At 39.6% G+C, this 19,659-nt stretch overlaps 1 protein-coding gene across 4 annotated transcripts; it reads right to left on the minus strand.

Moving 5' to 3' along the window:
- Positions 1–331: 331 nt before the first annotated feature.
- RNF32 (ring finger protein 32) lies at positions 332–16,526 on the minus strand. Of its 4 annotated transcripts, none has more exons than XM_035130079.3 (9): positions 16,414–16,526; positions 13,228–13,308; positions 12,412–12,682; positions 9,814–9,956; positions 8,935–8,967; positions 7,714–7,838; positions 6,638–6,746; positions 898–1,065; positions 332–767 (listed from the first exon to the last, which is right to left on the minus strand). In XM_035130079.3, the coding sequence occupies exons 2-9, from the start codon at positions 13,249–13,251 to the stop codon at positions 528–530; spliced, it is 1,113 nt and encodes a 370-aa protein (XP_034985970.2). In that variant the 5' UTR covers positions 13,252–13,308; positions 16,414–16,526; the 3' UTR covers positions 332–527. The 4 variants fall into 4 exon arrangements, with proteins under 4 accessions (XP_034985970.2, XP_088510379.1, XP_088510378.1 ...); XM_088654253.1 differs by having other exon boundaries at positions 16,460–16,518; XM_088654252.1 differs by having other exon boundaries at positions 16,066–16,465.
- Positions 16,527–19,659: the final 3,133 nt, after the last annotated feature.

A 19,659-nucleotide genomic window follows, 5' to 3' on the forward strand; every position in this document is an offset into this window, starting at 1 on the left:
AACCTCTCTCCTGCTTGGGAGTCAGTGGGGGATGAGATTGAAGTTGGTAGCCTAGTTGCTACTGCTACCACACTTCCGGTGTCCTCTATCTTCAGTCTCTGGTTTCGAGAAACTGGATGAAAGGGATGTAAATCAATGGCTAAGGCCTGGTAAATCCTTCCCCCATAAATTTGACATCTCTTCCACCCCTTTCCCTATTATGGGAAGATATGCTGTATCCAATACCATAAAAGCCCACCCCACTCTGACTTGCCAGAAGGCCATATGCACATATGCACAAAGGAAAAACTTGTGTGGCAGCTCTTGCTGAAAATGGCAAGTAATTCATATATAATTGAAATATATTAATATTTATTCATATATATTAATATATATTTATATAATACACATTCAACTAAGGCCTACTCAAAGTGGACCCATTAAAATTAGGGACTTAAATTTCAATGAGTCTGTTCCAAGGAATATGTCCAGCATTGGATACAACCCAATGCCTTTTTTCAGTTACCTTGAAAAATTGTATTAAAACATTAGTTAAGTATTTTCTTCTGATAATGGGAACGGCATAAAGGACATATGGGTCTTTCTCCCAAGGAGAAGTCTTCAAATGCTTGAACACAGGTACTATGAAACATGTGTGAACAGGAGAGCAGAACAGTCTTGCTGGAGCATGATGGGTAGCTGGCTTGGGGAATTCCATCCTGCAGGTGAGGGGGGTAGATGAGAGGCATAATGCAAATTGGGCAGTCAACTATGTCTTGTCGGAGTGCCTGAAACAAAGAAAATGGTAAGCATAGAAAATACTAAACTGGCTTAATAGCAACACTTTGTATTCATACACAAAAAAGTCCAAAAGAACGTAAAAAAGAAAAAAAAAAGAAAATTGGCTCTGAAACCAACCTGCATCTGTATCTTTTCCCATTCAACTTCATCTATGCCTGGGCCCAACTTCTTGTCTAGCTGCTGAAACACGTTTTGACTTTCAGCTACATTAGAATCAATCTCGGAGAAGAGTTCATCTATGCGGGTATCATATGAATTCAATAATCGTTGGCAGATCTCTGAAAACTGAAAGGTAAGAAAAAGATTTTACTCCCATTGTAATAGGTTCCAAGCGGATCTGAAGAGTATAGGAGGCATCAGTGCCAGTGTTTCCTCCATTGCAGGGAGTTCAGACATACTCTTATGTCTTAAAATAATGAATCCTATTCCCTATTCAAATTGCTAGCTTGGCATCTGCTTCTCACTCAAGATTTAGGGCCACAATCCAGAAGGTGCTCCCAATCAGGATTAGGACCCTTTGCCTATTTTCTACCTAAAACTGCCCATGGCCTAATTGAATGAAGTTTCCTAAAAAAAATTTTTAAATTTATTTTATTTATTCAATTTCAATACTGCCCTTCATCTGAGGATCATAGGGCAATTTTCTTCCTGTCACTAAGACCAAAGTCAGTGTTTACAATTAATCTATTTTTATTTATGAAGTGCTTCCCATGAAACATCCCAAAGTGTTCAGCAATAAAAATATTTATGAAAACAATTTCAAATGTGATACTGTTAAAAAATCTAGTTAAAAGACTTGTTGAAAAAGGAAGGTCTTCAACAGACACCCAAAATATAAACTTGTAATGTAAATTGTATTTAAAAATAAATTTGGGGGGATCCTAATGTTTTCCTTTCTGGACTGAATGGGGCGTTCCCACCTCTCCTTCACCCTGCACTTCCCCTCCTGGGGGTTGGGGAACTTTGGGGGATGGTTTGTGATATTGTGGGCTGAAGACAGAAGGAGAGGTGGCAGAAACCACCTGTCACTTTACATGAATGGATAAGCAACTTAGGATCCAAGCAGTTATATGTTTTCTTCAAAGGAAAGGTAGTTAATTAATGGATAAAAGGAAAATATCCTGTTGATAAAACCCGGGATATCTTTATTTCCCAGAAAAGCTGTTTGGAAAAGAATGCTATATTTAGGAAATTAATTTTGTATCTACTTCGTGACCTCTCTGCCCTTCAACTTGAAGAATATGACAAAGTGGAGGCATTCTAAATATTTTTATCAATATGTAAAGCACCATCAGTCACAAGTTTTAGGCAACAGCCAAGAACAAGATTAAATTAAAGATGCACACAAAAGCATTGAGGTGAACTTTGTCCACCCAAGGGGAACCCTTTTAAAGCAATCCATCTTTATGTCAGCAAATTGCTTACTAATGTGTTGACTTTAAAGTAAAATGAAAAGACTGGAATTTACAGCATATCAATGAATCAGTTGATAAGCTTTTACTGGTTTAAAATCCTCATAGCCTTGCTGCCTGGAGCCACATCAAGTTAGCAACAGAATGTTTGCCATCTCTATGTGATAAAGGAAGTCAAATGGCTAAACAAACTCATGGACCATTATGCTGTTTGGTGGGATTTAAATTAAAATCTTTGGGAAGAAGTCACATGGTGAGGAAGGTGGATACTAGAACAAACTCACTGTTTTACAAATAATATACCTAGCTTCTTAAACAATTGTCTGCATTTTTAGCTAAGTTGAAGATAATGCAATGCATTTGAAAAGATTTAATTACAGCAATAAAATATCTTACTTCAATTAGATGACATATACAAGCACAGTTCTAGATAAGGATCAAAGAAATTCACTACTAAGCACACTGAATTCTAGGCAACACTTTACTCTGTGTATACATTGGTGTTAAAAATTAGCATAGCTTGGTTGCAGTAACCTTTTGCAACCCCTTTGATGTTTATTGGTAAAATCTTGAATGGATTAATAAAAAGGCTACTGTGCCACAGTCAGACAAATAAAATACATTCTACTTAGTAGTGACATTTTAAACACAAGCTCTAACTGTAGAATTTATTTACCAGTACAAAACCTGATCCTTGTTTTGTGTGTGTTACTGCCAAAGGAAGTCAATATATATTTTAATACATTTTAGTCATCTTTTTGTAGCATTTTTAACTGTATGGTTCTGTAACTTTCGAGAAGTTAAGACTTCCATATTAAAATCCTTTTTTGCAATCTAGAAACACCCGTTTTGGAGGATCGCAGGGTGACATTACAATCTTATCCACGTTTACTCAAAACTAAGGCCTGCAAGGATTGACTTCTAGGTAAATGTGCAGAGGATTGCAGACCAAGTACCCTAAGAAACTGATATTTACAGTGCAATCCTATATGTTTACTCAGAATTAAGCCCCACTGATTTGGATGGGACTTACTTCTTGTGTAAGTGCATTGGATAGGGTAAGTGCATTGGATACAGTGATTAATAGCGTGCAGAATCAGCCATAACTTTCACTTGCTAGTAAAATACTACAGTATTTTTTTGTATACCGTATACCGTATATCTAATGGAAATCTGTGTGCATCTTCCTAGGTGCTTGAATTACAAATGATAAAGAGAAACTTGGTTTATTCGTATGTTTTATCTAGGAAAGCCATCTTGTTGTTTCTGCAGGCTATGTTTTTTTTATCTTCAAAGTTGCTGAATCTATCAATAGGTACTTGTAGATAAGTAATGTGAGCAACACAGATGATGCTGATAAGGACACATGCTCATTCTTTTGGTCCTGCATGAAGGTATCCAACAATGGCAACATAATGATTTCATGGAGCAGATTAAGTGGTAAGGGACTGGGAGGGGCTGGTTGGCAGGAGGCAGTACCTGTGTTTAAATTATTGTACATAAGTAGCAGATATATGAACAAGCCTTGTGTCCCCAAATACAGCCACTTCACTTCTCCACTTTTGTGAGCAAGCAAACATACCAGGAAGTCATCAGTTAACGATTGTTTCTCTATCCATTTTCTATACTGTATCACATTCAAATCAGAAGACTACAGTTAACTGCTTTGGGAAAAGCCAAAATATGAACCCAAATTCAAAATGTGGCTTGATATCCTAGCTTGCTCTAAAGCCATTAACTAAAGCCATTAACTATAGATTTTCTGACAGAAAGGAAAATATAATTTACCAATAACTTTCTGGTATGCTTGCTTGTTGACACAAAGAGAGAAGAGCGTAAGGGGGCACAAGCCTTGTTCATAGCTTTGAGACATATCGTATAGTGGAAAGTGGGGCTCAAATCCCTTAAATATATTAATATTAAATAAATGGATAAAGTTCATACTGGTGCAAGCAGCTATGGCCCTATATTTTTTCATCCTTATATTTTTCAGGACCAAGTTGAGTGCCCATGAGGCCTTGAAGTGTACACATATTAAAAAGTATATTTCAAGTGATGACACAAGTGAACAATGAGGCTGGATAACTCTAAAAAGTAGTCTGGAAGCTCTGATTCAAAAGTGGAGGGCAGTACATGATTAGGAACAATGGTTTTCCATAAGGAGAACTGAATGTAAATGTGTTATTTTCTGCAGAGAAGGATGATTGGTTATTACTACCTATCTGTCCATCAAACCTAGCAAGTTGAGTGGATGGAGCAGAGTGAGTTGCAGGTGTTTCTTACTCCACCCCTGGCATAGCATTAAGTCAATGAGAAAAGAACTGTTCATATATACAGAAGAAAACAAATTAGACAAATGCTAGCTTTCCTAGTCTCAGGAGTGTTGCTGGAATACTGTTGATCTGGCCTCCTTCATTTTCTCGTCAACTGGATTCTGCTCTAGACCAGAATAGAGTGGGGAAAGGGATGCCTTCTCACTTTTTGCTCAAGGACAGTGTGTAGACCACACTGAGGGTATAAAATACTGTCCTGCATTCTGGCCCTTTTAATAAGACTAGGTATTAGAGCAGGCCTTTTCTTTTCAAGGGGCCCATGGATCAACTGCAGTTTCTTCCATGGCTATTTGCAACTTCCTGAGAACTTCCTGGTAGTGCAGAGAGGAGGAAGAATATGTATTAGGACTGAGGAAAAATTAGAGGCTAAGAAAAACAAATTAAAGAGTTAACAGTTACAATGTAACACTGTTAATATAATGATGTTGCCTCACAAGTTATGTGAGTGGTTTTAGTAGTGTGCCCCTGTATTAGAAAGAAGCAGCAAGGATATTGCAACTAAGGAAGAGTTGGTATGGTTGATCAGATTTTTTAAAATAATGAAAATAGAAGAAAATCTGTAGAAGGAAAAGGCAAAGTTTACGTAATGGATTGTCTGAGGGGCCTGAACAGCTATTGTCGTGTTTTTGTTGAAATTAATATGAAAGCTTCCTTGTATGTGAGCTGTGTACACACTCTAGTTCAGTATTTCTCAGCCAGGAGGCATCCCATCTCCAGGGGCATATGAAGATATTCTGTGTGGGTGTATTTCCCAAAAAAATATGTACAATATAAGTAAAAAACTGAACATCTTGAAATTTCCATCCATTTGAACATTAAAATAAAATAATTAGTGAGTGGTGGGATTTCTGTTTTAGCTAAAATGGGGCATCAGTTAAAACAGGTTGAGAAGCACTGCTCTAGATCATGGCCAGGGACTATGATTATGCAAGCTGTGGCTCAGCCAACTCTTCTTTATATTTAGCTTTCTACCTTTAATTCCATAAGTGCATATTTTCAAGTTGTACAGATTGCATTTTAAGATTAAGATTGAAGCTTGATTAACATGTTACGTTTTGATATGATAAGGTCACCTTGAGGTGATTTCCCCATATCAGTTTTGAGAGGCAAATATATTGTTTAAATATGCCCTCACATGGTGAGAGCTAGTAATTACTGTGACACAGTGAAGCATTGAAGCAATTTTTTTAACTAGGTGTGGGAAGATTCAAACCACACATCTTAGATTGTAACTGATGCAGTAAAGTCAACTCAGTGATTTTGCTGCATTGAAAAGCAACATGATTGAACCTGAAAGGTCAGAAAGACAGAGAGCATGATGGGTGAGAGGACATGGCTTCTTATTGTTATAACCATTATTTCCTTTTGTTTCAATATACATTTGCTCTTAATATCTGCAACTACTTTGTATCTCTAACACTGGAATGAACACTGCTGTTATTCTACATAGAAGAGATATCCATAGAAATAGATAATATGTGAATAATTTTTGGGAATTGAATCATATCATTAGAAGAGCATTGAATATGGTTTTTGTATAAAACATGACTTTGCCTAACAATTAAATAATCCTTTGAGAATATAATAAGAAAATTCAACAAAACTACAAAGTGTAAGATTCCCGCAGAACTAAGAATAACTATTTTAAACCATTTGAAAAACATTTTTGTTTTCAGCTATTAAACAATGAGAGGCATTTGAAATTATTCCACATGGTAGTGTCCCCAACATATTTCTGTGTAGTGGATTGCTACACAAAGTGGAGACCTTTCTTCTCACTATCCCATAGGTAAAGGTCTAAACTAAAACTGAGATTAAATCAGAGGCACTGTAGCTATCCAGCTCTTCCACCATGTACTGTATAGGAGAAAAACCAAAAGAACACTTACCTGCAAGTTTGATTAAACATAAAATGCATGCAGAAGAGAAAAAAACAGAGTCATTATATATGTTTTAAACATTATCAAGGTCTATTAGATTTCTGTTGTATAAAGTATAACTTATTCTGAACAATTTAATAAATTCTGGACTTCATTTTGTTTTTATAGCAGTATAATTTGAGGTTGAGGAATCTGGGGATCATTATTAAGAATTAAAAAATGCTACACATACCTTTTCTTCAAAGAATTTTTTTCTTAATTTGGCATCTTTTGGAGGCACTGTTTTTCTTAGGTTTTTATACCATTTCCTAACAATATGCCCCCGCCAAAAAGCTTGAATTCTGCAGCAAGAAAAGATACAGATCAAAACACTCAGAATGAAGGCTAGAAATAGGGCTTTGCGAGCTTTGGTGGCTCCTATCTTGGGACTAGCAAATAGGATGAAAAAGAGCTCATTTCTGTCGGCGGTGGCTACTTTAGAGGAATGGCTCTCTATTAAATGGAGCCCAAACTGCTAAGCAAATTTATGTGGCCACCATGTGTCCAGAATGCATTTGCACCAGTTATTGTTTTTGTCTTCCACCACTACTAAAACATGACAGGCTCTCCTACAACGTATCTGAAGAAGTATGCATGCACATGAAAGCTCATACCAATGACAAACTTAGCTGGTCTCTAAGGTGCTACTGGAAGGAATTTTTTTATTTTGTTTCGACTACGTCAGACCAACACGGCTACCTACCTGTAACTCTCCTACAGCAGCAATACATAGCCTTTGATTGTGAGCTTCTGACTGGACACTGCTATTTTTTACCATTTCACACCAATTATTGCTACTACAAGTTAGAAAGATTTTCTATAGATAGAAACAGGGGCTGGATTAAACTGACTGATTAGGCCCCAGAAACGAACTTTGGACATGCCTGATCAAAAGCCAGATTTCCCAAGAACGTTAATTTCTAGTAGTTTCGTAGTAACTACTATTCCACTGTGCCACATGGTCTGGAATGAGCCTGGCAAATGATTACACATTTTCTGAGCAAAATCAACCTTAATCTAAAATTAACTTTGTATCTGGCTCAAAATGAAAATTTGCATAGAAGCTTTGCATCTCTGCTTAAATATGAGACGATTAAATTGTAAAAATTAAATGCTAACAATTAAAATGTAAATAAAAACGTTAAAGTATCATTCTCTAGCTCTGGTATAACATTGCACCCATCACTGTGTAGTGTCTTCTGTATATGCAGATCTTCCAATAAACGTTTCTCAGTGAAAACAGTTTTGTCATTTGCCAGTCATCCTTACCTTGTAGCACACTTTATTTTAAATAGGCGTGCTCCATCATGAATTACTCGGGTCTGATACTGGATCTTTCTACACATTGGACAGGTCTTTTTACCTGCAAATCTTTCAAAAGCTTTCAGGCATGCCTAGAAAAATAACATTCAGTTTTACCTTTAAATCTGCTTGAAATGTGTTCTCCTATACAAACGAGTTTGTGGGTACAATTTATGCAAAGCTTGCACAGGAACTAGCAGCAGGGGAAAGCGAATGTACATGATGCTAAAATTCTGGAAACGTATTATTTCAAAGTATTTCCATCATGTTGTCTAGGCACTTTTTGCCATTCTTATTAGAGCACTACTCAGACTGCCAATTCCAGATTTACTTTAATAAACAGTGTTGGCTCTTTAAGAGGAATATCAAAATATTAATAAAACTACTGTAATAAAATAACTATGAAGCAGCTAGAGTAAATGAAGAGCCATGCATCGTTAAATCTTGCAAATTGTTTATTCTTATACACAGTTAAATCTTGCACATTGTTGATTCTGATACACTTAACTATTAAATGGAATGCAACACTATGCCCACTGACATAACTCAAGAGTGCATAACTACATGCAATTGTGGTACATTTGCCTTTATATATATGAATGATAACATTTCATAATAAGATAAAGGACACTGATCCATCTCACATGTAAAGCTAAGCCAAACTATGGCTTAGTGTGCTCTCTTGAAGATCACAATTACTTTGTTCATTCTTCAATCTTATCATGGAGAACTAAGCCATGGTTTAATTCAGCACATCATCTGAACCTGGGCTCATGGTTTATCTTGCTTCAGACAAGCTATGTGCTGTAAACCAAGATACAGTATGTTCATGATTTACAACATGCCATTGTTGTGTTGAGGAGATAAATCATGAATCTGGGTTTGGACAACACACTATGCTGAACTGCAGCTAAGCTCACAGCAGTAGCAGCACGAACAGAGGGTGAGCAAAACAGCCAGAATCTTTTCTCTAGGAGTCCATGTATTCAGGCTAAACCACGGTTTGGCTTAGTGTTACAAGAAAGAGCAACTACCGGTATCTCAAAACAGTATATCCTCAAATTATTTCAGCTTGTGAACCTTAGAAACAAAAGCCTGACTTCAACACTTTAAATTCACATTAGTTCTACAATGTACAAGACTGTTTTGATGCACATTTCACTTTTAATAAACGTAGGGTTTACTTACTTTGTGAAACACATGAGAACATGACAGCAGCACCTGTTAGGAGAGAATAAAAACATCTTGTGAAACTTAAAGTTCAAAATATATATACTACTTTTGGTATAACTAGTGAAAATTGCCAATGGCATGTCAGATAAATAGCTTTCATTGAAGAAATAGAATATTTAGGGCTCAATCACAATTTGTAATTCTTTATCTAGCAAAACTGACATTAACAATTGGGGGATTTGGCTAGAATAACAATCTGTAACTTCAGATTGCAGTAGTTGCAGTAACTACTTTGAAAAGTCGTTTCCTAATCTATATTGGCTTTCCCTTTCATAAAAGCGTGATAGCAAGCAATTAAGAAATTTTACCTTAGTACAATCAAAATTCCTAAAAATGATCACAAACTCTGCTCAGGAAATGGTGTTATTGACTATAATAAATAAATTTAAGGATCTTCTTCCAAAGTTCTTCAACTCCCGTGGCCTGCTCTCCCCCCGCCGTGCTCGCGGTTGACAAAAATGGTGCAATTTTTTGAGCTATTCACAAGGTCTAGACCTGAGCTACAGTATTTAAAGTAGCTACACAAGGTACTCTGTATTAAAAAGCATGTTCCAGCTCTTTGTTGACAGAAGACTGCTTGGGGAAGAGGAATTCATTGCTTGCTCAGGAGTAGCAAACTATTCCATTCTCAGTTGGGAAGTGGTCCAACTTTTCCTATGCCCAACTTCAGCATACGTACATTATATCAACATACATTGCTACAAAGGCAAAATGATATAATGTAAGTTTTTCTATCCTCTCCCAACTGTCTTGTTCATGCTTTGACTGTAATTTCAGTTCAAATTTCAACATATTCATAGGATAGCCGACTTAATGGTAAGACAGACAAAATACCTGTGGCTGAAGTGCAAATTCTTCTCTGCATATGGCACAAGGTTGAACTGAATCTCCTTGTTTTATGGATCGTTGTTTCACATGTTCCCATTCCTCAGTGGTTAGAGGCAAGGCAGGAGGTTCCACCAACCCAAGTTGCTGAGCTATAGACACAAAGTCCAAAATATGGTAATGACATTGACACACATTAAAGCTTTTTCCTCATGGAAGTTTTCCTCCTCCTGTGTATACAAACATACACCCATATACCATGCCAGCGCAGGTTTGAAAATAATGGCTCCGATAAAAGTAACAGAATAGGCAATCAGTGAATTAAACTATATTTGTCCCTTTTTCAAATGGAATTCTGTTGGACAGAGTTCTTTCAGACAGTGTGCAGGCTGGCTTTAGTCCCACAAGAAACCACCAAAAATTAATGCTTTGTGCATGTGCATATATTAAACTTATTACTAATCTGAATACTAAAATCTACATTTAAATGAAAAATGAAAGTAGCACGCAACAGGAAAACTATATTTTTTACAGGCAAGCAAAACCTCTTACAACTCTTCAACTGAATGAAGTTACTGAGAGAATATGTGCAGTGCAGAGTGCCAATGAGCAAAATCCTGAATCAAAATTAGATGGTCAGAACATCTTATTATAGACTTCAGATCCTATCCATATATGTATATTTGTATTTACCTACTGTAGCACGGAAACCATTCCATGTAATGACTTACAGAAAGTACATTGAACAATAAAACAAATGCAGACTGATCAACTGATTGTAAATTTCTTGGAACTTGCAGGCTTATTTGTTTGAACTAACACAAGGTGTAATTCTTGCAAAGTGAAGAATTCACCCTTCCACCTAGTATCTTGGTCATCAAGCCAGTTCAATGAAGTGTTCTTTGAAGGCAGTTATTAATCCTTTTTGCAGTTGTGAAAGATGTTGCAGGCTTTAATGTTTCTGAGAAATCCTTTGTCATATCATATATGAATTGACTTTCCTCATATATTGCACAATAGCTGCAGCAAGCCCAGTTTGGGCCTATACAGTATGCCTGCACCAGAGATTTGTGTGCATGTCCAATCTGGATCCCTCCCAATTCCGATGGCTTTTTATTTTCATGGGCATTTGCTATGCAGGTTAAAGGTGGGATGCAAGTGCTTTAAATACACAAACAAATGTAAGATGCCTTTTTAAAAATGCAGTTGAGATATTAACAGAAATAAAGCTGCAGAAGAAAGAGGTCCAAGATGTAGGATGACGTACGGAAACCAAGATCTTAACAATTTTGGCAGTGTTGAACTATGAAGTCCCTTTGCCCAGAGAGTTATGTGATTGCATACCTACATATCTTAATGAGCTTCCAGTTGCAGACTTCTAAACATACCTGTATCTAATGTGTTTGCAGGATTAAGAGTTTTAAACCTCTGGAAATGCTTGAGTCACATATTTTAAGTGCTGGGGGAAGGGGTTGAAAGGGAAAGAAAAGCTAAATGCTTTTCTATTATTGGGTTAATAAGAGTGAGCTAGAAACTTTAGGAGTCAGAAAAGTGTAGACATTTGAGCTGGGCAGGCCTTCCTGATTGCCAGATAATATCACATGTTATCTCATGGCAATATTATGTGTTGCCTGTGCAACTCCTGTTTCCTGAGGCAGGATTCTAAGCTTCTGCATCCATGTGTTTTTATTATGAGACACGTCTGCTTCTTGATTTGAAGTAAGTATTTAACTACAGGCATAATTCATGGGTTTGCCCTAAAATCATTATGAAAACATAACTTGTAAAGTTTTGAGCAAGGGGTAGGTAAAGGTTAAGTAAAAGTTTTATGCCCAGACTAGTAACTGCCTTTTGAAAAAGTAATAGTTGCCCAAGTGCTTATACCACCTGCAGTAATAATACAACTCTAGATGGTGCTAATAGTTTAATTACACTGTATTTTCAGTCCACTGATATAAAGAACTCTCTTACAAAAAAGTTATTTATTATGGAAGGTTTGTCTTTTGCTATTTTTTATCACAGTGGCAATTTACATTCTTTTAAAGACATTGCCCCTTAACCCAAAGCCACAGCTACTATTTTAAAGGATGAAGTCACACACTATATTATGCACATGCATGCTAGTAAGTCCTAGCCTTCGTGAGATACCTCTTTATGTTAGCAAACATAATGAGTGAACACAATGATCAAAGATATAGTCAGCACCTTATGTGGTCCCCCCCCCAACCCCTGTAATCTATTACATTTCAAGTGAAGGTAATCATAGCCGTATCAGTTCACAAATTAGGCTTTCACCTTCCTACCAATTTTTTTTTATTTTTACTCTAAGTCTTGAAATGAATTAGCTTTGCTCTCTAAAAGTTTCCTTCTACCTATCATATTTAGAGCCTCCATGTTCAGAGACAGTATTATCTCTGAATAGTAGATGCTTAGGCAAACCAGGTCAGGCTATCTTTGTGCCCTGCTCATAAGCTTCCAAATAGTGGAGAATACATGGGTCTACTTGTAAGGACAAGTAGGACTCTTCTGCTTTGTTACAATATGGAAAAAATACTTCTTATAATTTAATTAATATTCTTTCAAATAACACATTGTCACATAATTTACCTAATGTGAGAGGCTGAGGACAAGGATCAAGAACATACTCCTTTTCTGGATCTTCGTTTTTTTGTTGGTGCCTGCTTGTTTTCTTTAGTCCAGTGTCAACCACTGCTCTGACTGTCTCCTTCTTCACAGGTTTGTATGAATTCTTTTTACTCTGTGTCTTTGACTTAAAAGGATCTGCTAATGAAAGATTCTGCAGCTGAAGATTATGTAAAAGGTGATCTTGTAATGCCACGGCGGTAAGTGCTACAGAGTCTCGTTTGGAGGAACTCCCCTAAATAAAGTTTCATAATTATTATTATAAATTACTTCTGTATGTGTACGTTATGTACTGCATATTAAACAACAAAAGAAATTCAGCCCTTAGCCAATGATAGTTTTTTCACTTGACAGAGGCTTTATACTCTTACAACTCCCATGCTTGAAGTCTTACTAATATACAATTACCATAATATGAAACATAAGATTGATGTTTGACACATCCTAACTTTTACTTATATAAAGGCAAAAGAAATCTTTGATTTATCATTTATATTAAATAAAATAGCAGCAATTTTTAAACTTTTAATTACTGAACCCATAATTATTATGTGCAATAAACTCATTATGAACTATAAAAGTTTGACATGCCTAAACATATTTTGTTTCGATGTAATTAAAAACCAAACCTTAGGCTACTCTTGCCTTCCAAAGCAACTACACATTAAAAAAAACCATGTCAGTAGATAATATTCTATATACATCAAATGGGCCTATTTATAATACCTTATTGTAAAAGTTACAATTTTAGCATGTTTTACAACCATACAATTCATGCACCTTGCTATATTTCGTTTGCATCATGGAACTGGAGGCAATTATGATTTCGTTATCTTCAGTATGGAAGGATGCTTCACTGATCTAAACATTTGATAGAACAGACTGTCAAAATTGTGTCCTAAAACAACAAATACAAACACTAGAGAAGTAATTGGAATGATAACCCAAAATATAATGTGTATGTAGCACACTGGCACGTGTTGAAGTTGCTCTATGAACCAAGTGGGGCCAGTGTATTATCCCATGAGTCAGTTTCAGCATCATGGCTATTTCTGGTGACAAATGTGGTGGACAAAAAGTCTTCAGGAATATATTTGGAAGAGCTGACCTCTTAAAGACTTAAGTGAGCTCTTATAAAATACATTTCTCAGTTCTTCAGTTGTTCCAACAGTTTCCATGTCACAGGTTTAACATTATTTTTCATTGTTGCTTGGCCATCCTCGATGGTTGACCAAAACCTGAAGCAAGCTGCTTTCTTCTAAAATGTTTCAAATAGTCTACATTTTCTATTACATAAAAAACAATTTATTAACTTAAGATTTCCTCTTGACTTCTTCTTTAATAATATTCAAAGCATAACTGACTAGATGAGCTACTAGTTCCTTTATTCTTCCACAATATAAAAATCTTCTTTCTCGGTCATCCTCTGTTTCTAATTGTCTCCCAGTACTACCTCTACACTCACTTATGGTATCTTCTTATTAATCAGAAACCTTGGGCTCCCCATTTGCTAATCTTTGTTGTAACCAAAAATCTTACTCCCCCCCCCAAATTATCTGTAAATATGCAGCACATTACTATCTTAAGGATATAATTCCAAGCATAGTTACTTGAAGTAATTATTACTTTAAATCAACAGGACGTGCTCCAAAGCATGGACAGGACTGAGCAGCAACATTTAATTAGACAAAATCTAGTAAAAGATAATTGCAACTAAATCCCTTTGAAAGCAACGGGATGTGAGTTTGTTGTAACTAAGCTAAGCATCATTTCTTTTAGGGGGCCTTCAGAACAGACTGTTAGTGGATTGTGTGATTGTGTCCATTGTGGTTTTCCCTCTATTGGCACCCAATACCCCGTAACACTGTGCTTTATTTATGATTCCTACTTCGATTATCCCCCTTCACTTCTACATTAACAAGAATTCAATTTTATCCTGATTTTGTAAAAGCTCAAGTACAATGTACAAAGCTCTCCTCCAACTGTCACTAAACTGACCAACAAAAACATTGTCTGGCAGGTAACTGGTATTGGATTCGGCAGGTATAGGGCAGTATATAAATTCAATAAATAAAAATAGAGAGCTACATATTTTTGCACCCCAATTTAAAATTATTGTAAAGCACTTCGAGCATGAATAGCATAGCATAAATGAAATAGAAAAACTTTACAAATAGTCCAGTGGTGGCATAGGAGCAAACTCCTAGGGGTCGAAGTCCCTTTGCCCCCCCCATGAATTATTTGAGGGGCCCCTCCCCCTCCCAAAGTTGATGGGCATTACCTTTCGAATGGTTTATGTGTGCATCGTGTCAAGTGATCGATTATGCAGAGCAGGGCTTAACTTAAGGTTACCAGATTTTTTTTCAATGAATCTGGGGACACTATAAATAAATACTACACGTTCGGGATGTTGATGCTGCAGCGATGGCAGTGGCAGAGGGGTGGCTGGCACCTTGACCTCAACCGCCATGTTCCCCCTTCTTCAGAGGCTTCTATCTCCTTTCTCCATGAGCCTGGGCAGCCCCTGAGTTGTTGGTTCTTCAGTGGTGGTGGGGAGGCGGAGGAGGAGGGCCGAGAGCGGTGGCAGTGGCAAGGCTCGGGCAGTGCAATGGCTCCCCTCCCATCGGAGCAGCCCCAATCCCATTCCTACTTGCGTGCAAGCAGGAGGGGGTGGGGATCCCTCAGCTGGGAAGTGAGGCTTCACACTGCCTTTCAGAGCAGCCCCATCCCAACTCCTACTTGTGTGCAAGCAGGAGGGGGCAGGGATCTCTCAGGCAGCACAATGCCTCCCTTCCCATCAGAGCAGCCCCAATCCTATTCCTACTTGCATGCAAGCAGGAGGGGGGGATCCCTTAGCTGGGAAGGGAGGCTTCCCGTTGCCTAACTTGAGAAATCCCCCCCCCCTGCTTGCACGCAATGAGGAGTTGGAAGGCTGCTCCGATAGGCAGCATGACGCCTCCCTTCACAGCTTAGTTGCTGAGGTCAGGGAAGGTGGAGGCAGCCCGGAAGCTGCATTTTAGAGCCCCTGCACCACCATCATATGGGGACTTCTGAGCAGCTCCTGAAGCCAGCCAGAGCCAACTGCTCTGGGCTGCTGAGACTGCCGCTGCTGCGTTTCCCGGGGACATTAGATGAAATCCGGGGACATTCCGGGGATGGAATTTGTCCAGGGACTTACAATATTCGCAAATCTGGGGGCTGTCCCCAGGAAACGGGGACGTCTGGTAACCCTAGCTTAGCTGCCCCCCACAATACTGTATTTTATTCAAGCTGGCATCCCTGAGCGGTTAGTTAAGAGCATGGGTAGGCAAAGTAAGGCCCAGGGGCTGGATCCGGCCCAATCGCCTTCTAAATCCGGCCTACGGATGGTCCGGGAATCAGCGTGTTTTGACACTAGTAGAACGTGTCCTTTTATTTAAAATGCATCTCTGGGTTATTTGTGGGGCAAAGGAATCCGTCCGCCCCCCACAAAAAATATAGCCCGGCCCCCCACAAGGCCTGAGGAACAGTGGACCGGCCCCCTGCTGAAACGGTTTGCTGACCCCTGGTTAAGAGTAGACTGTTCAATCAGGGCAAGGGAGACTGGTTCAAACTTCCACCATCAGCCAAGCAACTCACTGATGGTGATCAATCTGCCGAAGTTACCGCACAGGCTTTTCGTTAGGATAATGAGGAAAGAGGACGATGTGCGCTGCTTGAAGCATCTTGGAAGAAAGGCGAGATGTTGGTTTTATTTTATTTAACTAATTTTTACCCCGCTCTTCAGAAAAGGGTGGAGGGAAGGCTCCAGAGCGGCTTACAAACGGCTAAAGAAAAGTCCCTGCCCTCAGGCTTCTGCTACATAAAAAAGGAAAAGGGGTTAGGAGGAAGGAGGAAACCTGCAAACTCTTGCATATGAATTATGTAATAAACAGATTAACAGTAGTGCCCCCGCTCCGGACTCCAAATCCCCCCCCCCCAGCTTGCCTGCCTCCCGCGACGTTTCTCTCCCTCGCCCCTCCGACACACCGACCTGGTCAACCGCTCTCTCCCCCCCCCCCCGGGAGGCTCGGCCACGCGCGCGGTTGCTAAGCGACCAGGCTCGCCTAGACTGCGCGTGCGCGCGCGCACCGACGGCGGAGACGGTTGAACGCGAGCTAAAAAGATTTGTTGTGATTGGAGGTTTCAGCGCGCGCGAGCGACGGAACGAACGTCTGCGGCGCGCGGGAGAAGACGCAAAGCGGCGAGGAAGAGGAAAGGCGCAGGCGCGTACGCATCACTGGCTGTGGGCGGCTCAGGTGGATCCGGCGCGTGGTTTACATTGAACGCTGCTGCTGCTGCTGCTGCTGCTTTTGTTTTTGTTAGGAGACCGCAGTAGAACGCGATTCTCTTGGAGAAGAGATGGGAGGTGGTCGGTCTACGAGACCCCTCATTCTCCTAGTTAAGAGTAGCCAGTAGTGAACACCTGATTTGTAGACGCTCCCTATTTCTGTTTCCTCAAGTTTTTAAGAGTTACCAAAGTAAGCATTTTAAGGAACATAGGAATCTGCTTTATACAGTACTGAGGCTGTATGCACGCGCCTCCCTCCAGGACTCCGTGGAGATAGTCTTGAGTCTTTGTTTTTTCTATGTAGTCTACCCACAGTCGAGAGCTATCGCATATTTTTTGTCTCCGAAAAGCGCTTCTTGGAAAGCTGATTTCATTCCGAAAATAAAAGCTCATTGCAGACTAATTCTGTGTTATTCTGCAGTGGGTCCTCTCCAAAGTCTACACTGACTGGCTGGGGTCTCTCTCCGGTTGAACCTGGGACTTGGTGCATGCAAAGCAGGTTCCCTGCCATTGAGTTAAGGCACTTAGGACAATTTAATTTTTTTCTATTTGACTAGGTTGTTCGCTGTAATAATTTGTATGCATTATATTTTCATTACAGTGGTACCTCTGGTTAAGAACGTAATTCGCTCAGGAGGTCCGTTCTTAACCTGAAACTGTTCTTAACCTGAAGCACCACTTTAGCTAATGGGGGCCTCCTGCTGCTGCCGCGCCGCCAGAGCATGATTTATGTTCTCATCCTGAAGCAAAGTTTTTAACCTGAGGTACTATTTCTGGGTTAGCGGAGTTTGTAACCTGAAGCGTTTGTAACCCGAGGTACCACTGTATTACTAGTTAAAATGGTACTTTTGCTTTTTTACTATATTGTTATTTGCCATGAGAACGTAGGTTGATGTTGAAAGTATGGGATATAAATTCATATCAAACCTTGATTGCTGCAGTAAGTGACCAGTGCCAAGGAAACAAAATAAAAAGCACATAAAGCACGTTATCCAAATGTGTATAGCAGAGTGAAATAGAATAAAAATACAATAACCAAAAGAGAGCATCACACTAGCTATCCCTGCTTTAAATTCTCCCTGCTCGATGCATACAATCCCATACTGTATATCATTAGTGTGAATATACAGTATGTATGTATGTATATCATTAGTATCATCATATGTTCACTGGACCAAAGGGAGAGTTGGGTTGTGCCTGCATGCCACACCCCTTGATACTCCCGGCTTGAGTGGCATGCCTGTAACAACTGTGAGTGTAGACATGCAGCTAAACCAGGCATCCCCAAACTTCGGCCCTCCAGATGTTTTGGACTACAATTCCCATCTTCCCCAACCACTGGTCCTGTTAGCTAGGGATCATGGGAGTTGTAGGCCAAAACATCTGGAGGGCCGCAGTTTGGGGATGCCTGAGCTAAACAGACAGATTAGCAGTGTGGCCAGCAATCATAGCTGCCAAGTCTCCCGCTGAAAAATGTGGGATCAGCAGCGGCGCAGCACTGGAAGTCGCTTCTACGCATGTTTGGACATGCGTAGAAGCAACTTCCAGTGCCGCTCTGCCCGATTTCCGGTGCCCAGGCATGGGCAGAGCGGCACCCAAAATGGAGCCTCCCTGGCAGGTAGGAAATCCGGGGGATTTCCGGGATTGTTTTCTGTTTGGGATAACAGTGGGAAACGGATTAAAATCTGGGGGTTTCCCCGCAAAAAACGGGAGACTTGGCAGCTATGCCAGCAATACAACAAGAGGGCCATGGCTTGCGACATTGGTATACATGTTGCAGATGGAACTTCAAAGCAGGGTTATTATGAAACTGTTATTTGCCTTATTCCAGGCTTCCTCAAACTCGGCCCTCCAGATATTTTGAGACTACAATTCACATAATCCCTGACCATCAGTGCTAGCTAGGGATCATGGGAGTTGTAGGCCAAAAACATCTGGAGGGCTGAGTTTGAGGAAGCCTGCTATTCCTTTTGATTATGGAAACGTGTGTACAGATCAGCCTCTATTGGAATGAACGAGGAGCAGGAACAGTGTGTCCTGTTTTGCTGTTGGAGGTGAAATGAGAAGTGCCAGCCTGCCCTGCTGTTGTTGCCGTGCCTCCCAGCTTCGGCCATACTGCTTCTGCCACCGGTGGAGAAGCAGTGCTGATTGCTGGTGAGATCTCACCGATTTCCAGCAAAGTCTTGTGCACTCTACAAGATCTCATGCAATTTCAGCAAGATGTTGTGCCGATGCCAGTGCAACTTCACCACCCACAGGGGTGTCGACTTGGGATGTTCTGGCCCTGATGAGAAGCTTGACCCTGCAGGAATTATGTGCACATCAGGGTTTTGGGTCACATTCATGAGTATAAGCCAGGCACCCCCAAACTGCGGCCCTCCAGATGTTTTGGCCTACAACTCCCATGATCCCTAGCTAACAGGACCAGTGGTCGGGGAAGATGGGAATTGTAGTCCAAAACATCTGGAGCGCCGAAGTTTGGGGATGCCTGGTATAAGCTAAGTTTTCATTGTACTGCTCCCAACTGCACTATTTTGCAGTTCAATATCTACCTTAATGCAGGTATTCATAGAAGGCCTGGTGTTATTTCCAACTGTGTTCAGGCTACAACTAACCAACCATTGTTGCAATATTTAGGTCAAATGAAATTGAGTGAAAAATCTGTGTGTTTGCATGATTTATTTTGCAATAATAGTTTGGGATTTCCTGATCATAGAATTCTGGCTTTGAAATCTAGGACAGCATAGGTTCTAGGCTGTTGAGCTGCATCTAAATCAGAATAGGTATGCAAATACTACTGATATTTGTATGTATTTTTTCAATGTTTGTTTAATTATTGGGGAATCCTTCCAGTAGCACCTTATAGACCAACTAAGTTTGTCATAGGTATGAGCTTTCGTGTG

This window comes from Zootoca vivipara, chromosome 11 (genome assembly GCF_965207765.1).
Source record: "Zootoca vivipara chromosome 11, rZooViv2.hap1.1, whole genome shotgun sequence".
NCBI lineage: Eukaryota > Metazoa > Chordata > Lepidosauria > Squamata > Lacertidae > Zootoca > Zootoca vivipara.

Excerpts from the sequence above, each read along its gene's own strand:
- RNF32 (XM_035130079.3), bottom strand. The coding sequence starts at position 13,251 with ATGATGCAAACGAAATATAGCAAG. Across the intron at positions 12,683-13,227 it reads TGCAAACGAAATATAGCAAG|GGGAGTTCCTCCAAACGAGA; the intron begins GTGCATGAATTG and ends AACTTTATTTAG. Across the intron at positions 9,957-12,411 it reads TCCTCAGCCTCTCACATTAG|CTCAGCAACTTGGGTTGGTG; the intron begins GTAAATTATGTG and ends TTGTGTCTATAG.